The sequence below is a fragment of the Myotis nattereri genome (genome assembly GCF_964212035.1).
Source record: "Myotis nattereri genome assembly, chromosome: 2".
Classification (NCBI taxonomy): domain Eukaryota; kingdom Metazoa; phylum Chordata; class Mammalia; order Chiroptera; family Vespertilionidae; genus Myotis; species Myotis nattereri.
Genome location: NC_138076.1, coordinates 99984652 through 100006296, shown reverse-complemented (window position 1 = coordinate 100006296; position 21645 = coordinate 99984652). Strand labels below are relative to the sequence as shown.

The 21645-nt window shown below is 34.9% G+C and overlaps 1 protein-coding gene across 1 annotated transcript in view; it reads right to left on the bottom strand.

Annotated features, from left to right (window-relative positions):
• Window positions 1–21645, bottom strand: part of NBEA (neurobeachin) — a gene marked incomplete at its 5' end in the record, with an annotated part of 948936 nt that overhangs the window by 122554 nt on the left and 804737 nt on the right. The window contains one exon of the mRNA XM_081083035.1: window positions 8313–8453. Within this exon, the coding sequence (XP_080939161.1) occupies window positions 8313–8453 (141 nt within the window). The remainder of the gene's footprint in view (window positions 1–8312; window positions 8454–21645) is intronic.

Genomic DNA, 21645 nt, shown 5'->3' with positions numbered 1-21645 from the left:
CTCTCTTAGACAAGTTACTTAATCTCAAGTAGTTGTATTAAGCATCTTGGTTCCTTCATCAGTATTAACTTGGAATGACAATACCTTAGGGGTAATTAAATAAGATTAAATAATATTGAGAAAGCTTGGCGTATCTTACCTGACACAGAGTTATAAAATGACTACCAGCTTTATGTACTGTGTCAAGTATTCACTGCTGGGCTCAGCCCCAGAATGCCTATTCCTTAGACAACTCTTCCAGATTCAGATTCTTAGTTCCTTAGGTCTTACTCATCTTTGAATCCTTAGTTCCCAGCACAAACTTGGCTCATAGTTAGTGTCGAATACATGTTTGTTGAGCACACCTAAACAAAGATAGTGTTGGAAGATGGGGTATGGCTGGGTAAGAATAAGATATAGTTATCCTTGTTAGTTCTTAACCACTAGTTTGACCAAAAAGTTGAATGTTCAGAATCTACTTCATTATTCTAGGATGCTGATTTTTATTTTTTTTATTTTTTCCACTTTAGATAGTAGAGATTAGTCTAGAGGGGTCTTATTTCAGTGATATTTTTAAAATATATTTTTATTGATTTCAGAGAGAAAGGGAGAGGGAGAGATAAAAATATCAATGATGAGCCGAAACCGGTTTGGCTCAGTGGATGGAGCGTCGGTCTGCGGACTGAGGGGTCCCAGGTTCGATTCCGGTCAAGGGCATGTACCTGGGTTGTGGGCATATCCCCAGTGGGGGATGTGCAGGAGGCAGCTGATCGATGATTCTCTCTCATCGATGTTTCTGACTCTCTATCTCTCTCCCTTCCTCTCTGTAAAAAATCAATAAAAGATATTTAAAAAAAAATATATCAATGATGAGAGAGAATCATTGATCGACTGCCTCCTGCACGCCCCCTATTTGGAGGGGGGGGGGCAATCCTGCAACTCAGGCATATGCCCTGATCTGGAATCTAACTAGTACTAGTAATTGCTGGGTTCCTGGGTCAACACTCAACCACTGACATAATCTATTAAATAGTTGTGAGCAAAGTCCCATTTATACATGTAAAGCCTTACTTCTTATCATCAACCATTAAAAGCTGATCTCTACCACAACCTAAATGATCCTTCCTGGTTTTTAACCCTTAACAAAGACCTGCCAAGAATAGCACAGATGGGCATAGTGAAAAGAAATCAGAAATTGAAGAATTATTTTTAGTTTTGGTTTTGAAGTTTATGGATCTAGTGGTTCCTAAAAGCAGAGAACACTAAAGAATTCTGTTTCATTGTTTTAAGTAGCTTTTAAGAAGATTTGATTAACAGCTGTTTTAGGGACACAGACTACATGACATATAATTCTCATTATTCCTGAAGGCCTCCAGCTGCTACACTGGTAGAGTGTACACTAATAGAAATTGATAACCTATTTGTTTAAAAGTGAGTATTGATTTCTCAAGCTCTGATTGCCACAGAGAACCTTTTTCCATGTGTTTCCCTATTACCTTCCTAGCACAGTGTAAGGCTTTTCTTTTTTATTTGACTTGTGCTTAACTAAGGTAGAGGATCAAATGCTATACTAAGCTTAAGGAACTTTTTCCTTCTTTGCCTAACATATGCTGATTGAACTATTTTCTAGATATTTTGTTATTACACTAAAAAAGCTTTTGGCTTAAGAAATCAAATGTACAACAGCCAGCTGGCTTGGAGGTCAAATCCCCCTAGTATTAACTACAACAATCAAGGCTTAACTACAGGAGGACTGCACACAAAGACCACTAGGGGGTGCACCAAGAAAGCATAAAAAATGCGGAGACAAAGAAACAGGACAAAACTGTCAGTGGAGGATATTCAGTTCAGAACCACACTTTTAAGGTCTCTGAAGAACTGTCTAGAAGCCGCTGATAAACTTAATGAGATCCTCAACAAATCTAATGAGACCCTCGATGTTATGATAAAGAACCAACTAGAAATTAAACATACATGGACTGAAATAACGAATATTATACAGACTCCCAACAGCAGACCAGAGGACCACAAGAATCAAGGCAAAGATTTGAAATGCGAAGAAGCTAAAAACACCCAACTAGAAAAGCAAAATGAAAAAAGAATCCGAAAATACGAAGATAGTATAAGGAGCCTCTGGGACAGCTTCAAGCGTACCAACATCAGAATTATAGGGGTGCCAGAAGATGAGAGAGAGCAAGATATTGAAAACCTATTTGAAGAAATAATGACAGAAAACTCCCCCTACCTGGTGAAAGAAATAGACTTACAAGTCCAGGAAGCACAGAGAACCCCAAACAAAAGGAATCCAAAGAGGACCACACCAAGACACATCATCATTAAAATGCCAAGAGCAAAAGACAAAGAGAGACTCTTAAGAGCAGCAAGAGAAAGAAACTCAGTTACCTACAAGGGAGTACCCATATGACTGTCAGCTGATTTCTCAACAGAAACTTTGCAGGCCAGAAGGGAATGGCAAGAAATATTCAAAGTGATGAATACCAAGAACCTACAACCAAGATTACTTTATCCAGCAAAGCTATCATTCAGAACTGAAGGTCAGATAAAGAGCTTCACAGATAAGCAAAAGCTAAAGGAGTTCATCACCACCAAACCAGTATTATATGAAATGCTGAAAGGTATCCTTTAAGAAGAGGAAGAAGAAGAAAAAGGTAAAGATACAAATTATGAACAACAAACATGCATCTATCAACAAGTGAGTCTAACAATCAAGTGAATAAATAATCTGGTGATCATAATAGAATCAGGGACATAGAAAGGGAATGGACTGACTACTCTTGGGGGGGAAAGGGGTGTGGGAGATGCGGGAAGAGACTGGACAAAAATCGTGCACCTATGGATGAGGACAGTGGGTGGGGAGTGAGGGCGGATGGTGGGGCGGGAACTGGGAGGAGGGGAGTTATGGGGGGAAAAAAGAGGAACAAATGTAATAATCTGAACAATAAAGATTTAATTAAGAAAAAAAAGAAATCAAATGTACAAATGAATGAATATTGAATGGAAATTTCAGATATTAAAATATTGGCACATGTTGGGCTTTAAAAACTTTAGGTTAATCCTGTGATATCAATGGCTGATGGCAGACTTCCTTCTCCTAATTACATTTACCCCAAGGTCACTTCATATCTTCTAAACCCTTTTCAGTGCTGCAAAATAAAATTAACCTTTTTTGCACTGGTAAGTACCTGTCCTACTAAATTCTATCATAACCTTTAGTCCCCTGCAAAGGCACTAACAACTTTCCTGCCTTTCAATGGTTACAGACCATAATTCCATCCTGAGCAATTTTACTCTGTTCCCTGCTCCTCTTCTCTTTAGCCAACTTGTTTATTTGTTTCACTTAGATTTTTGCTTACTCATCTCATAAGAATCTTTTCTTAAGTCCCTCTCTCCTTGTTCTTTTCTTCTTTCCTTCACTTCATTTTATTTTAAACAAAGCCCATTTATGGGTAATAGGTAGAGTTTGGGATATAACTATATCAAAGAAAATATGTATATATCTATATCTACATTTTTTTTATTCCTCACCCCAGGATATTTTTCCATTGACTTTTAGAGAGAGTGGAAGGGAGGAGGAGAGACACAGAGAGAGAAACATCAATGTGAGAGAGATGCATTGATTGGTTGCCTCCCACACATGCCCTGATCAGGGTAGGGGATGGATCCTGCAACCAAGGTATGTGCCCTTGATCTGAATTGAACCTGGGACCCTTCAGTCCGGAGGCTGATGCTCTATCCACTGAGACAAACTGGTTAGGGCAAAAAGATGTATATTTTGAATTGGTATGAAGCATAATAAATACTAAAAGGAAGGGAACTAAGAGTTACTGAGCACCTTTCTGTGCTTGGCACTATAGTATCTCAGTTAACTCAATCCTCACTATTATCCTTAAGAGTAGGAATAATTATTCTTGTTTTATGTTTGAGAAAGTTCAAGATCACATTCTGGGAAATGGAGAAACCATTATTTCCACTCTGCTTTATTTAACTTCGGAAGTTTATTTTCTCACATCACTTTGGAAAGAACCCAGAAGTATCTCAGAATTTCTAAGTCCTATTAATTAACCTATACACCATGCTCGTGATTAAGAATTCCTCATCTTTCTCTAAGTAAACATGCAATGTACTTAGTATCAGTATTCAAGATAAACATAACAGTATTTAACTCAGTAGCATTATCTTTTGTTTTTAATTTCAGCATTTGTAAAAGTGTTTCTATTATTTTTTTCACTAGAAATATATATTTTTAAAAATATAATATGATTTATGCTCATCTGGTGTGGCGCAGTGGTTGCGCATTGACTCATGAATCAGGAGGTCAAGGTTTGATTCCCTGTCAGGCACATGCCCGGGTTATAGGTTGGATCCTAGTAGGGGGAGTGCAGGAGACAGCTGATGGATGTTGATGTTTCTTTCTCATTGATGTTTCTATCTCTCTCTCTCTCTCAACCTCTCTCTCTAAAATCAATAAAAACATATTTATTAAAAAATGAAAAAATATATTATGGTTTAAACAGACTCTTGGGTAAGTTTTCAAAGCAACCTACAATCTACAAAGGAAATCCCAAATTTTAAACAATTGATTTATAAGTTAACTCTCATTGCAAAATCTATGTAATTTCTTAAAAATTATGATTAAATGTTTGACAAATGAGTTTTGAATAGGCTGATTGAATATATTGAATTCAGAAGGTGCATTGATTATTAAGGTCAGAGAATAAAATTTAATAATTTCTATATACACTATATGTTCACGGTAAGATATAAAGTGAAAACATTCTAAGTAAAATGTGTCCTTTTTTACTACATAATATCAAGACACTCCAAACTCTGCGAAAATAGTTTATTCATCATTTTTCCAATGGTGGTAGCAAGAAAAGGAGTCTTTCAGAGTCATGAATTTAGACAAGTGACTTCTCTGATAGTTTGTCTATAATATTTTTAATTTAAAGTAATGTGTTATGAAGTTAATTAGGATTTTAAATTATTATCATCGTCATACTAAATATACTGACTGAAACTAACAATGACTTTAATTACTTTGGGCCTAAAATGATTGAAAGGTAAAGGTATTGCAGATACTTTAACCTGTATTTTGTTTTTAAGGAAAAATTTTTTGTAACATGAATTTTAATGAATTTTCTACTTAATAAACTATTAAGATTGGAGTGAGGAAATCACAATTCCTTGGGCCATTAGGTTAAAGACTTGGTAAGCTTAGACCATGATACTTCTATTTATAACAGCACAACACAGGTTGTGTTGGATAAATGAGTCCCCAAAAAGCAATCCTACAGATCTGTACTGTCCACTACTGTAGCCACCAGCCACATGTAACTACTGAGTACTTGAAATACAGCTATTTAGAACTGAACTATGAATATAAAATAAATTATGGATTCCAAAGACTTCACAAAAGAAGTAAAATATCTAATAATTTTTTATTGGTTAAATATTGAAATTATGACATTTTAACACTTTGGATATATTGGGCTAACAAATATATCTATTAAAATTAATATAACCTGTTTCTTTTTACTCTTAAATGTGGCTACTAGAAATTTTAAATTACATAGTGGTTTGCATTATGTTTCTCTCTTTAGCACAACTATGGGTAGTACTAAAAGGGCATGTATAGAATATACATGTGCATAGCATTTCTGCCATACCCTTGCACGAATTCAAATTTGTATTCCACTAGGTTAAATTATGATTTTTTATTTGAGAAAGTGTTTAGTTTATCAGGAATAAAAGAGTATAAACTGAAATCAAGCTGTGGATAATAAGTACCTTTATGGAATCACACAAGTCTTATAAATCTGACTTCATACTAATTTGATTACACAAAAACACTGAATTTCACTTTATGTATTTCAAAGTACTATCATATATAGGGTATTTTAATATTTAATATACATATTAATATATATTCTTATTTATTTCTCAGAACACCCTCCTTGATAATGTTTTTTCACAAATGGTTCCTGACTTTTTTTTAATCCCCCAAATACCTGAGAGCAGTGTCTTACTACCCCCATGGTAAGTGGTTCAGTATAGCAATAAATGTCCTTGAAGGGACAGGAGGTGATATGAAAAAGCCTCTCAGGTTGAATATCTATGGTTTACATGCTTTCTAAAAATTTCCTTCTCTAACAGTTTTGGAAGTCCCTCTTCAAGTTATACATGCACTACCTCGATGAAGTCAAATAGACTGTGCAGCTTAGAAATTATATCTCATGGGCTCCTTAAGCCCAACTATGTTTTTCCTTGGCTTCCAGAGTGAATCCTAAACAGCAAACAGAACGTTAGCTTTTTCTCTATTTTTTTTTAACATCCTTTGCTGATATTTTGTTATAACATTTACAACATACACATTTAATAAGTCATTTCCCACTAATGGCAGTAATGTTTGAGTTTGGTTTTATGGCCTGACCACCTGGTGGTCAGAGAATTTAATTTATTAGTCATTTTGTTTTCTTGTTTGCCTATTTGAGAGCCTACATTAAATAAGAACATATTTTATGTCCACTATAAAGGACACCAGCTCTTGAAGATCTTGATTGGCAAATTTTTGTGCTTCTGTGTTTAGTTTTAACATGTGGCTGAAAGTGCAGTATAGGAACCATAATTTATCTCTATATATTTGTGTCTGTAATTCAGAAAAGCCTTTACTTCTTCTGTGTGTGTGAAGTATTTTCCTATGTGTGGAGATTATTAATAAATTATTATAACCCATAAGCTAAAGGTGTTCTGTTCTGATTGATTTATAGTGGTAAAAGGCATTGACATAAATCTAATATTCCCCAGAAAATAAAGAAATAGAACTTCTTATACTTAAGAAGTGCTAGAGTAAAAAAAATATTTCTTAAGAAACTGCTAGCTCTGAAATATTAATGTAAAAAAAAAACAAGTTCACATAATTAAGCTGAATTTCTTTAACAATTTAGACAACCAACTTTGATCTATAAAAAGAGTCTTGTGTTTTCCTTTAGTTTATAATTAGAGTTTATTTTTTTTAAATAAGATTTGGGTTTGTTTTCTTATAAACTAGTTAATCTAAACTTCTTAAACTTCTTATGCTGGTTTAGGATTATGAAAAATAAAAAACTTGTGTTCAATTAAATGGATTCATAATTCCAATAAACTTTTTTTAACAGAAATTGTTTGTGGTATATCACTTATCAGTGACTTACAAGTTACTAAAAACACAGTCATATCATGTATTTGTAGTAAGCTCAATATGTAGAGAATGCTTGAGGAAGACCGCCAAATTAAAGCTGTCATTTAGGCTGAGGGCCAAAAAAATCTTTGAAAATAGGAGATGCACTGCCATATATGCACGTTTTCATGTATACTACTTTAGCATGTGTTTCTATAGCAAATCAGCTTCATGCAACAAAGTGGTCTGAAGTATATTTTGGTAAGGATAAAAAAAACTATTGATTGCATTGATTTAGAGATTTGATTAGAATACTCCTCAGTTACTTATGGTAAAAAAAAAATTAAAAAAAAAATCAGATCATCTGATTCCAGTAACTGCTCTTACCTAGACTAGACTGAAGAAGGCAATACTAAAGACAAAGAGATTGGTTAAGAGTTTTTGCAATAACCTAGATGAAAAATAATGGGAACCTGCACTAAGGAAATGCCAGAGTTAACAGAGAAGATAGACTGCAGGGATATTTAGTTGGTAGATCCTATCTGTTGTGATATCTGATTGGATATAAGGGAATGCTAAAACAGGGGAAAATATCTAAATTGGATAACTGGGTGCTATTTATTTAGATAAAAAATACAGCAGGAACCACATCAGGTTTGTCAGGGAGATGAGGAATCCATTTTTGGAAATGGTGTTTATGGTCTTGTAGAGGGGGCTTGAAGGAGACAATCAATTAATTACATAAAAAAAGACTTGAATATATTTAAATCTTAGAAGAAAGAGAAAGTAAAAACAAAACAAAGTCGTCAAAAGATTTAAAAACTGTTTTTAAAAGTTGCCCAAGAAGGAAGAGTGTCAGTTTGTGACAATCAGTGAGAAAGGAAACAGTAGGTATTAAAGATGCACTCCAGAAGTTTGATCCCTTTATAACTGCTTCATAATTATGTATCTTCTTAACCCAATTTTGCAAATGAGACACTTCATTAAAAAAAGGGGGGGGGCCTTCAGGTTTTGCTAGAGTCTGGGATTCCTCATTTCATTGGTCTCTAATCTTTGTTTAAAACAAATAACTAATATATTTGATTTTTATTCAATTTACTTACATGAAAACCTTTGAGGAATTAGAGGCAAGTTGTAATGTAATGAAGATACTCACAATTCGAACAAGCCAGGATAAGGTAGATGTTGCTGTTGAATAATGTGTATTATAATGGTAGGGTGGGCTTTGATCATCTTCCCATGTCTCATAACGTTCTGCATAAAACACAGCTCTCTTTGGGTTCAAAGCACCAATTGGCTATAAAAAGATAAAAAGAAGCATTTTGTTTAATAGTCATATTAAACATTCTATATATCTTTGCCCTGAAAGTATGTTAATTTATTTTAATCATAGAGCAAAAATAAATGATTTTATATTATATTTTTACCAACTGTAATTTTTTTAATCCTCCCTCGAGGATATTTTTTCCATTGATTTTTAGAGAGAGTGGAAGGGAGGAGGAGAAAAAAAGAGAGACATTGAGGTGAAAGAGACAATTTGCTATTTGAAATCATGCTCCTGACCAGAGCTGGGGATCAAACCTGCAACCCTTAACTGGTAATCAAACCCAAGACCCTTTGGTCCTTGGGCCAATGCTTTAAACAATGAGCCAAACAGGTCATGGCACCAAATTTAATTTTGATATTAATTATAAATCATTACACTTGCTAAAAATACTCCAAAAGATATTTACCTGCCTACTTAAAAGCTACAATGAGTTAGCTTGATCATAGGAAATCCAATGAGAAAGTTATGCAGTTCACCATGTTAGAGAAAACTTTGTCTTAGCCTGTCACCCAGAGTGTGAGAGACAATATCACCTATATAGAAACCTTGTTGGAATGCTAGTCCCATTCTGTTATACAGAAGAAGCATGTACCTTTTTTATTAACTTAAACTGCAAACTTAAGACTGTTGGAAATAATTCAGACAGTTCAGATTCCCTGGAAAACATTTTGGTAAGGCCACTAATACCTTTTCTGTTGTTTGTGGGGTTTAAAAAAAAATTTCAGAGAGAGGAAGGGAGAAGGGAGATAGAAATATCAATGATGAGAGAGAATCATTGATCAGCTGCCTCCTGCACACCCCCACCAGGGATCCAGCCGCACCCGGGAATATGCCCTTGACTGTAATTGAATCTGGGACCCTTCAGTCTGCAGGCCAACGCTCCATCCACTGAGCCAAACCAGCCAGGGTGACTGAAACCTTTTCTATCAGTACCATGGCACTACTGATTATGATGTTAATCCTTATAGTGGAGCACACAGTAAAATTCTCAGGATACAATATATAATTTTCTTTCAACAAAACATGTTTTTATTAGATCACTGTCTCAAACTTCTTAGCACACCTAATCATTAAGAATTTCTAGCATAGAGTCCTCATGATTTCAAATAGCAAACTGCCTTAACTTAAGTTTTTGTCTAATTTTAGTTTAATGGGATATGGAGTCCACTCCTATGATATCTAATTGCTACATTATTTTATTTCAGGTTGCATACTCTAAAAATAAATGTTTATAGAGAAAACAATAGATAAATACTAGGTATAATGTATAAATCCTTTATTTCAAAATTTAATATTACTAGTTAATTATGCAGTTCCCCTGAAGGCTTAATTTTAACAAGAGAAGTAGTAGAAAATTAGTGTCTCAATGGGACAAATAATGCTACACAAGAGAGAAATATTCATTTATAAATTGCTTGTAAGCTTTTTCTTTTGGTCTTTGGGAAATAATCCAAACAAAACAATGTTGTCAGCAGTTAGAATCTCTTAGGATTTCCGTAATAACTCTTAGCAAGGATTTTTATTCTGAATGTTAAAATTACCTGTAAATTATGTTCATTTTTCTTTAATTTAATTAGGACTTAAAAGATAAAACAATTTAATAATTTACTTTTAAAAACTTTGGTTTAAATGTAGTTTTTAAATGTTCTAAAGATCGAACTTTATTGTGCTAAATCTCACTGGTACCCTTCAAATCTTTTTATTCAGATGTACAAAGGCAATGCAATTTCATTAAATGTTACATAAAATATTAATAATATTTAAAACAAATATATAATTACTTTTTTCATTAAAAAGTAATTTCTATAGTGGAATAATGTGCATTCTGTTATAATTTAGCAATAGAAATACTAAACATTTAAATACATTTAAAATGGCCTACATATTTTATTCTTTCTTAGGTGTGCAGATATCTGTTTCCTTTAACTTAATATTATATTTTTCAAAGCATTTAATATGGTTAATACTTTCTTCTGTCTTGAATATGCTAAACAGACTTTTCATAGAAATAACATGTCTGCACAGTCCTTTAAGGATTGACCTTATCTGACATTGTTTGTTCCACTAGAACTCACAAGAAATTCTTGGAAAAGGAACATGGTCCTTACTCTAATCTTTTCAAGCCTTCTCCTCAACTACTTGAAAAGGTATAAAGTAAAAATTATGCTTTTTATTTTACTGAAGTCTCATCAAAGTCTCTTATTGAAGTGTTTTACACAATAATACTTTGTAGATAATAGCTGCAGAGTATTACAGTCTGTATATGCCTTCATTAATAACTGCTTAAAATAAATTTCTAATTTTGCATTTTTTATCTAATGTGTTTAAAAATGAACTTAAAAAACAAAATGTAAATGATTTGGTTTTTACTTATTATTTTGCTTCTGATAATCAACAAACAATAAATCATTCCAAAGAAAAATGCTTCAAAATGTCTGTTTGGGAAATGAGAATTCACCATAACTTATTTTCTTATAGAATCCATATAGACCTATCTATCTGTCTATCTATCTATCTATCTATCTATCTAGCATCTACCTACCTACCGCTTTACCTATGTATACATTTATAAGGTTGTAAGTTTGTTATCCTTTTAAATTTGAGTACACACATTTGTATTTAGAAACTGAATAAGGCAAGAATTCTTGTGAAAACTAAAACTACTCTAAATGAAATATATAAATTTATTTTGCAACCCTTTTCAATTTTTATCATAATTACCAGTTTCCTTTTCTCTCAAACAGGAGGCATCTAGACCCAGTCACCTCTATGCTTTTTAGGTGTTTCTATATGAAAAGGTTTAATTGAAAGTTTAGATCTGCTACTAGATTTATTATTATTTTGTCCTTGTGAGTTTATATGCTATAAATTGATACTGTAACAGATAAAAAATAATGCAAGTAACAATGCAAAAATTAAAAATAGCATGTCTATCTCTTTAACACTTTATTATTTTAATTCAGTTTCTAAAACTGTTATAAAGTCTACGTAGCTTGCTAAAGCACTATTTTCAATATAAAATTAGTAGAACATTATATATGTAACATTACCATATCCACATAAAACACTATTGAATTTATTGAAGAAATGATATTTAGGATTTTATTACTCAATTCCTTCTTTTTGAATGTAATAGAGATAAGTCTATCTTAGCTTTAAGTGCCACAAAAAAACTTTGAGACAATGCTGTGATTTTATTATATGGAACAAAAATCCTGACAGATGCTCATGGAGATTAACATTATTAAAGGCTCTGAGAAATATTGTAATCTGATTATTTAATTTTGTTCACTCCTGTGTCTGTCTAACTACCTACCTACCTATCTATCTTAAAACCTTATCTTTCTTTTTTACTTCATAACTGTTAACGTGCAAAAGGACTAGTGTTGCTTGGAATGTAGTTTGAAAAATTCTGGTTATAATCCTTAAGAAATACATGCACACACTTTGAATGATTATAAAGGCAGTGTTTATTAAAATAAATTTCATTTTCAAAATTGAAGTTTCAGCTGTTAAAGTGTGTATACATTTTCTTGAGGCACCCTGTATTTATGAGGGTTAACGTTTTGATTTCATTTTATCATTTTCTTTCCATTTCTGTATTTTAATCTTTCAATATGTTTCTATATTATAAAACCTTACACGTTTTATCAAGTCATTTTCATGGGACACATATAAGATACACAAAAATGAGCAAGAAAAATGACTAAGTTAAAATATTTATTGGGTAAATGGTACTATATGAAGTATTGAAAGGACTTAGAGAATATAAAAGTCTAAGTGTAGAGCTAGATTGATTTGAATAAATAAATGAACAACAATTTTAGATTGATTAGAGGCATGGTCAACGCCATTAAAATATAATTTTTAAGAATAAAAAAAAAGGTTTGCAAGGAGACATCAGAGATCCAATTAAAGTAATATTAATTCTAACACTGAACTCTTTTATATCAAAAAAAAAATCTTGAAAATGCTCATGATCTTCATGGTAGTAGGATTCTACTTGGATATATACATAATGTTGAGAGTTCACTATTGCTTATGCAACTGCTAATGGTACTATAGAATTGCATTTGCTATTGTTTTCACATCCATTTCTAAATTGATTTTCACAAGTCTCTGAGGTGGGTAAGGCATTCATTATGAACCTAATTTCATGATGAGTGCTGGGGTCCCACCCCAGCAGGTCCAGGGGTCCCCAAAGGTGTGGACGGAGTTGGCGAAGAAGGAATGACACGGAGACAGCGTTCAGTTGATCAGCAGCCTAGCCAGGATCTCTAGCCAAGTTCTGGTCAGGATCTCCAGCGAAGTTCTGGTTAGGATCTCCAGCCAGGTTCTGTGTCCATGTTCTCTTGCTAGGTTCTCCAGCCAGGTTCTCCAGGTTCTCCAGCCAGGTTCTGTAGCCATGTTCCCTCGCTAGGTTCTCCAGCCAGGTTCTGTCCAGGTTCTCCAGCCAGGTTCAGTCACCAGGTTCTAGTCAGGTTGTCTTGCCATGTTCTATCCAGATTCTGTAGCCAGGTTCTGTCTCTAGGTTCTGTGGCCAGCTTCTGTCCAGGATCTTTTGCCATGTTCTCTCGCTAGGTTCTGTCTCTAGGTTCTGTGGCCAGTTTCTGTCCAGGATCTTTTGCCATGTTCTCTCACTAGGTTCTGTCTCGAGGTTCTGTCTCCAGTTTCTGTCCAGGATCTTTTGCCATGTTCTCTCCAGCGAAGTTCTTCTGTCTCTAGGTTCTGTGTAGGTTCTGTGTCTAGGTTCTGTGCCTGTTGTCTTGTTACATCTGTATTTATACCAGTTGATTCCAATCCTATCAATCTCTATTCCAAAGGTTAGGGCGTTTCTTATCTCCATTCCAGGGAGTAAAGATTATGTAGCTTAAGCATGATTGTTCATAGCTAAAGTGATTAATTACCCGCCTGGCACTTAGTTAAGGGGTTTTATTCCCTCCCTAACTTCAGGGGAAAATCCCTACCTGGGGAAACAACCTTTCTCAGAGAGGTGACCTTGGTTAAAACACATAGTGCCAAGAAGGTGAGCAAACATATTAAGAACAGTATGCCATATATGCCAGGTCCCTTGAAACAACAAGGATGGACCGGCTCCCGGAAGATGAGGAAACAGGTACTTGTGTCTCCTCTCTTTCAACAACACTACAATGCGTTTTATTGCTAAATGTGAAATTCTATCCTTAATGTCATTTTTTCTTCTATAACTGTGTACTTAATTCCTTATCAGGTCCTTAGTAATGGAATGAATCTTACAAGACTACTGTCTCAACTCCCTTACATTATAGATGAGTACATTGAAGAATAGAAATGTCAAATCAAGATCACTTTGCTAATCAGAGAGTATCCCTTTTACAGAACCAGCTGCAGCTTTGCGCTAGATATAACTTCAATCTGGATACAGTTGATTGATTTGTTTGACTTCTAAGTGTTACTTATAGTTATCTCAAAACTATTTTATTTATTTTAAATATATATTTTTATTGATTTTAGAGAAAGGAAGGGAGAGGGATAGAGAGATAGAAGCATCCATGAGAGAGAAACATCATCAATCGGCTGCCTCCTGCATGCCCCCTACTGGGGATCCAGCCTGCAATTGGAGCATGTGCCCTGACAGGGAATGGAACCCAGGACCTCCTGGTTTATGGGTTGATGCTCAACCACTGAGCCACACCAGCCGGGCAGTTATCTCAATACTCTTAACACAACCGAGTTTCTAACATATGTAAGTTATCTTATCTTTTATTATAATAACCAAGGCCTTGGGAATCCTTCTAACAGGCTTTAAGTATTCTTGCCTTTTTTGTTTTTTCCATCCTGAGCTACATATTGTCATTTTTTTAAAAATATATTTTATTGATTTTTTACAGAGAGAAAGAGAGAGGGATAGAGAGTTAGAAACATCGATGAGAGAGAAACATCGATCAGCCGCCTCTTGCACACCTCCTACTGGGGATGTGCCCGCAACCAAGGTACATGCCCTTGGCCGGAATCAAACCTGTGACCTTTCAGTCCGCAGGCTGATGCTCTATCCACTGAGCCAAACTGGTTAGGGCATGTCATTCTTAAAATTTTTTCAGCTATGATGATATAGAAATCACACTTACAGATGCCACTGTGCTCGAGTATATTCTCTGCCTCTCTTTCTATCTGACCAAAGAATTTCAACCCATTCTTCTGGAAGCAGTTCAAATTTCATCTGGGAAGTCATACATAATTAGGCAAATGTATAACATTTTTTTATATAGTTCATTTGCCCTTCAAGGGAATGTCCAATGTTTTATTCATCTCTGTAATCTCAGCACCTGATACAGTAGCTGGCTTTTTAGGTGCATAATAAATGCTGAACAAATGAAGACTTATTGGCCTGATTATATGTATGATATTTTAAATTCCCATATGAAAATTTTAGACAAAATTTTTAAGCAAAATCAAAAGAAAAATAACAAAGTGAAAAATATTTATAGCACATATGTTAAAGGGCTAGTTTATTTTAAAATGAGCTTTTAGAAATCAATAAGAAACTAATGAACAATCTAATTAAGCAGAGGAGCAAATAAGAACAGGCAATTAACAGATGCAAATTTCCAATATATATAGGAAAAATAGCACCAGCTCATACAATGTAATGGGTATCTATTCTTTTCCTGTTTGGCATACATTATTCCTTCTTCCTTCATGAACCACTCCTTTCCCACACTTGGTCTACCTGGTTCATTCAGGTGGGCTGAATCCATTACTTGATCCTCTTGGTGGGCATGTGAACCAGATCTATCAATAAGCTTATTTTATCATATGGCTACCAAGATTGATACAGAAATGGGCACATGACTCAACTTATTCCAGTGAAGCGTTGCTAAAACTACCTGGGAAAGAAGCATTCTCTCTTTCTAGTGGGGCTACAAAGGCATCACTGGGATAACACAGGGAAGCCTGTGTGAGAATGAAGCCAGTGAGGAAAAATACCAGCATCCTGTCATCCTGGTGAATTCTTAAATCCAGTTTTCCTGAACTTGACCCACCTTTGGATTTCTCAGTTACAAAGACAAATAAAAACATTATATTTTACCCTGGCCAGTTTGACTCAGATGAGAGCATTAGGCCATGCAAGAGAGGGTCATGGGTTTGATTCCCAGTCAAGGGCATGAACCTGGGTTGCAGGTGTGATTCTCGGCCTTGGTTGGGTGAGTATGGTGGTGCTTGTGAGAGGCAACCAATCCATATGTCTCTCACATTGATGTTTCTCTCTCTCTCTCACCCCCTCCCTTCCACTCTCTCTAAATCAATGTAAAAATATCCTTGGGGGAGGATTAACAAAAAACACCCCCCACACACACACAAAACTTTATATTTTAAATAAATTCAGTTTTAGTTTACTTTCTGTTACTTGTAACCAAAGTCAGAAGTACAATAGCAATTCTTAAAATGTCAAACAACTATTTTTATTCATTAGATTATCAATAATTATTAAGTTTCATAATAATCAGTGTCGCCAGGGTATAGCAGAACATATATGTCATACCAGTAATACTGTTGGTAGGAATATAGGTAGTATAAATTTCTTGTGGGGAAAATTGGTAATATTTTTTCAATGTGCGCTTGTTTTTGATCCAGTAAGTCCACTTTGAATTAATGAAACCAATCAGTTACAAGGATATTTCTCACAGCATTTCTTCAAATAGCAAAAACAAACAAATAAAGTCTAAAAGTAGTCTAAATATCCAATAAGGGACTAGTTAAATAAATGACATTATAGTCACACTGCTGTATGGCTTTTTCTATATAAAAGACTGGCTTGAGCCCTGACCGGTTTGGCTCAGTGGATAGAGCGTCAGCCTGTGGACTCAAGGGTCCCAGGTTCGATTCCGGTCAAGGGCATGTACCTTGGTTGCGGGCACATCCCCAATAGGAGGTGTGCAGGAGGCAGCTGATAGATGTTTCTCTCTCGTCGATATTTCTAACTCTCTATCCCTATCCCTTCCTCTCTGTAAAAAATCAATAAACTATATTAAAAAAAAAAAAGACTGGCTTGAAAAAATTCCAAGATAAATTCATTCAATAAGTATATGTCAGAAATTACTCTAGACCCTAGAACAGGGGTCCTCAAACTTTTTAAATAGGGGGCCAGTTCACTGTCCCTCAGACCGTTGGAGGGCCAGACTATAGTTTAAAAAAACAAACAAACTATGAACAAATTCCTATGCACACTGCACATATCTTATTTTGAAGTAAAAAAAAACAAAACGGGAACAAATACAATATTTGTATTTGCATGTGGCTTGAGGACCCCTGCCCTAGAATAAGATAAATAAGGGTGTGTGTGTGTGTATGTCTGTGTGTGTGTGTATGTTTGTGTGTGTGTGAATAAACAATTCACAACAATTTGGTAAATAAGAAAATACCAATATAAGTGCTGTACTGACAATTAAAACAATAATTAAATAGCAGCAACTTGGTGATAGGGAAAGCATCTCTCAAAAAAGAAGCTCTAAGCCAGCGGTTCTCAACCTGTGGGTCGCAAACAATGAAAATACATCCTGCATATCAGACATTTACATTACAATTCATAACAGTAGCAAAATTACAGTTATGAAGTAGCAACGAAAATAATTTTATGGTTGGGGGTCACCACAACATGAGGAACGCTATTAAAGGGTCGCGGCATTAGGAAGGTTGAGAACCACTGCAAGGAGAGATGTGAATGACCAGAAAGAACCAACCCAGAGAACTTCAGGAATGAGAGAATTCAAGAGAGAGAAAGAGCTAATACAAAGGTTCTAAAAGGGGCTTGACTGACACATTCACGGAACAGGAACAGAAAGGAAGATAGTGTGACTAAAGCATAGTAGATTAGAGAAAGAGTTTAGGACACATGGTGAGAAAATAGGTAGAGGCCAATCATATGGCTTTGCCGACCATGGTGATGAAATAGATGTTATTGTAAGTGCAGTAGAAAATGACCAAGTGGTTTTAAGCAAGAGAGACATAAGATCTGAGTTAGTCTTTACAAAGGTAACCTCAATGGTTTTGTAGGATATTACATTATCATTACTAGTACTAGGATTGAAAAGACATTTGCAAAAACAACATCGTATAGCATTATCAATGTTTCTCTAAAAATCCTTTGGCATTGAAGTAATATATTTTTACTTAATTAAGCAGTTGTTTAATATATTTACTTAGTATTTTTAGTATATGTATTTACATATTTATTTATATATTTATAGTATACAGGGTGGGGCAAAAGTAGGTTTACAGTCGTGAGTACGTAGAACACAGAGTTCATTCTTGTATTACTAGTATTTATTGTATTATTTTCCATGTGAACAACTATAAACCTCTTTTTGCCCCGCCCTGATTATATAATATATTTTTGCTTAAATATTCAGAGAAAAGTTTTGAAGAATATACATTAAACTATAATAGTTGCTTCTGAGGAGTGAGAATAATAGAGATTTTTAGTCTTTTCTAACCTCTTTTTACTGTTTGATAAAGAATTTTGTTTATCTCATGTATAGAATTTTAGATGGCTTTTTCAGTTATATGACCCAGAGATATCTTTCAAATGTGAACATTTTAACTTCTATAAATTTTAATCAATTATAGTAACTTTACATTTTAGCTAGAAAACAATAAAAACCATATATTTCCAAATGTAAATTCCTGTTTTATCAATCTTCACTGACATTCAAATCATCATCTATCACAATTTTACTAGTTAAAACAAGTCAAATGACAACATGAGGAAGAAAAGACAAATCAAGAAGGTAGATATTCTATAGGATAACTGGCACAGACTCTTCAATAAATCAATATCATGAAAAAAGATGGGGTGCAGGTGGCTGGGAGCTATCCTAGCCTAAAAAACACTTAAGAGACATAAAAATCAAATATAATGTGTAGTCCTGGGCTTAGTCTGGCTTGAAAAATTTATAATTTTTATAAATATATAGGTATAATTATGAAAACTTGGTTATGGGGCACAGAGTTAGATAATATTAAATTTTGTTAGGTGTGATGATGGTACTTTGTATATGTAGGAAAATGTTTATTTTTCATATTAAAGTATTTACACATAAAGTATGATACCTTTAACCGAACTTAAAATACTTCAGCAAAAAATAAAAGCTAAAATGTTAATAATTTGACATCTAAGTATTGGATAAAATTGGTCATTCTTGGTACTTTTCTTTATGTTTGAAAATTTTTATAATAAAAAGTCAAAATGGAGTGTAAAACCAACAAATCTTTCAAATTCATATTGAGTTCTTTATATAGTACCTATGTTTTGGGTTGTTCTTATAGATAAGAATGCTTTTAATTTGATAATTTGTATTTCCAAAATGTGTGAAAATTTTGTTCTCTTAGATAAATTAAATTTCCTATTTGCAATTTTATATACACTAAGTTTGCTTAATGTGGCCTTTCATAATCAGGTGAACTGCAGCTAATCACTACACAATTTCCACATACATTCTTAAGGATCAGAACCTGAAGTAATGAAGCCTTAATAAGATGAAGTGTTAAGACTTATATTTTGCTGGCTATAGCTGAGTATATTTTATTTTATAGTTTTCCATATGGCAAATACACACAATTCATTATATTATGAAGAAAGATAAACTTTGAGCTAAAGTTACATTTTAAAAAGCCAAGTTTATTACACATCCACAGGTATGTTGGTCTCACATAGGACTGAAGTCTGTGGCACTTAGAAAAGGTGGAGGGCATCTCAAGGAAAAGTTATCACTAGGCTTGAAAAAAACTTTTTGTATAGTCTACTTACCTATTTTAGAGAAATAATAGATAACAAATGAAGGGAAATGCAACACATATAACCATGCAAGTACTTCAGCATGGAATTCTGAGGATAAAATAAAAAAATCTAAGATTCGTAGGTACAATGCATGACATATCACAAGTGCATGTCAACTTTTGGCTGTTATTGTTATCATTATCTCAGGATGATTCCTAAGAAAATTAGTTGTAAGTAACTCAGTGAAAAGTAACAATCCTATATAATAAAAAGGTAATATGCAAATTGACCCTCACACCCTCTCATCATCACAAGATGGCCGCCCCCACGTCATCACAAGATGGTTGCCCCCATGTTGTCAGAAGATGGCAGGCAGGGGAGGGCAGTTTGGGGTGACCAGGCCTGCAGGTGAGGGCAGTTGGAGGTGATCAGGCCGGCAGGGGAGGGAAGTTGTGGGTGATCAGTCTGACAGGGGAGGGCAGTTGAGGGTGATCAGGCTGTCAGGGGAGCGGTTAGGGCGTGATCAGCCTGGCAGGCAGGCAGGTGAATGGTTAGGAGCCAGCAGTCCCGGATTGTGAGAGGGATCCCAGATTGCAGAGGGTGCAGGCTGGGCTGAGGGACACCCCCCTCCCTACCCCAGTGCATGAATTTTGTGCACCAGGCCTCTAGTTTTAACATAAAAAACAATGAAGGTATAAATAAAATACTTCTTCATGTGTCAGTTCTAAAAGCTTTCTAAGTATTAAGTATAGGATATTGAAGAATCTATGAATTAGTTTTAAGATCATGTGTATTTAATATTCTGTTTCAGCTGGAAAGAAAGGTTGAAGGAGATTACATTTGATCTAGTTTTGCTGTAAGAATGCACACTTTAGATGTGTCATGTGGCTGGTCAAATCAAAGTGCACAGAACTTTCCATCAGTAGCATTCTCCTAATAGCATACACTAGAAAAGTGCTCTTGTTGTTTTCAGTTCCTTCTTTAATAGTTTAATTTTTTCAAAGCATGACAGGCTCTACAATCTTCTTCCCTCTCTTTTTCTGAAAGGGTAAGACATTAGATAAATGAAAGGGAACAAGAAGAGAGGCTAAGGGACCTTTGGCATAAGCAAACATAGCATAGGACCAGTTTGGGAGTCCTGTTCAAATCCTTAAAGCTCCCTGTCATCCTATTATATGTCTCCAATAAATAATAGTGGAGGTAATAACAAGTCCCCTCCCCCCACTATTTCTGGATACCAGTGTCTGTGTATCAACTTTTTTCTTTGCACTTTTCTTGGTGCTCCCTTCCTTTCAATTAGTGGGAAAAAGCATAGTAATGCCACTGGGTAAAACTAAAAATGACTGTACATTCTCAAGGGTATGAGTCAGTTCTTATTGTATTTTTATCTCCAGTGCCTGGCACACAGTAGCTGTGCAATTAATTAATGCTTGTGTAAGAAAATGAGTAAATGAATAAAATTATTAATTTTTTAAAAGGAATTTTGTAATTGGTACCCTTTTGCATTTTCCCCCTTACAAATTATGCCATCAACTTGGATTATTCCATGAGATTAAAACAGTATCCAAATATTATCAAACAGTATTTTGTCTTAAAATAGTACTTTTCACCCTAGCCGGCTTGACTCAGTGGATAGAGCATTGGACTTTGGACTGCAGGGTACTGGGTTATATTCCAGTCAAGGGTATGTACCTGAGTTTCAGACTCTTCCCTGGCCTGGGCACTGGTCAGGGTGCGCACAGGAGGCAACCAATTGATATGCTTCCCTCACACCGATATTTCTCTATCTTTCCCTCTCTCTTCCATTCTCTCAAAATCAATGGAAAAATATCCTTGGGTGAGGATAAAAAAATAAAATAAAATACGTTTCCTTCAACATTGCAACATAACAAGCTTAACAAAAACAATTGTCAAATTAAATGATAAGGCATTAGTCAACATGTATTTAGAAAAACTTTTAAATATGGCAGTAGGTTTTTTGGAGGGGGCAGATGACATATAGTTAAATTTGCACATTCACATTTTTATCTTATAAAATCTACTTATATAAAAACCCTGGGCGGTGTAACATAACAACCAGACCAAAACCACGACCAAGCAGAAGGAAGTCAGTCCTGCAGGGGTTGTCTTGGAAACAGCTGCGCCCTCCCCCAAGCTGTTTCCTGGAGCTGTTTCCAGTAAGGGCAGGGTTTGAGGCAGGAACCCGACCTCCGAGCGTGCAGGCATATCTTTTTAAAGTGTGCTGAGGCAGCACAGCCAAGGGTGAACCTGAGTGGGGGCGGCTGAAAGGCTTAGAAAAGACAGACAAGAGAATGAAAGCTGGGTCTTGGTGGGATGCTGCTTCTCTGGGAGACAGCGACCATGCCCACATCCATGTCTTTATTTTATAGCAGATGCCATGAGGCA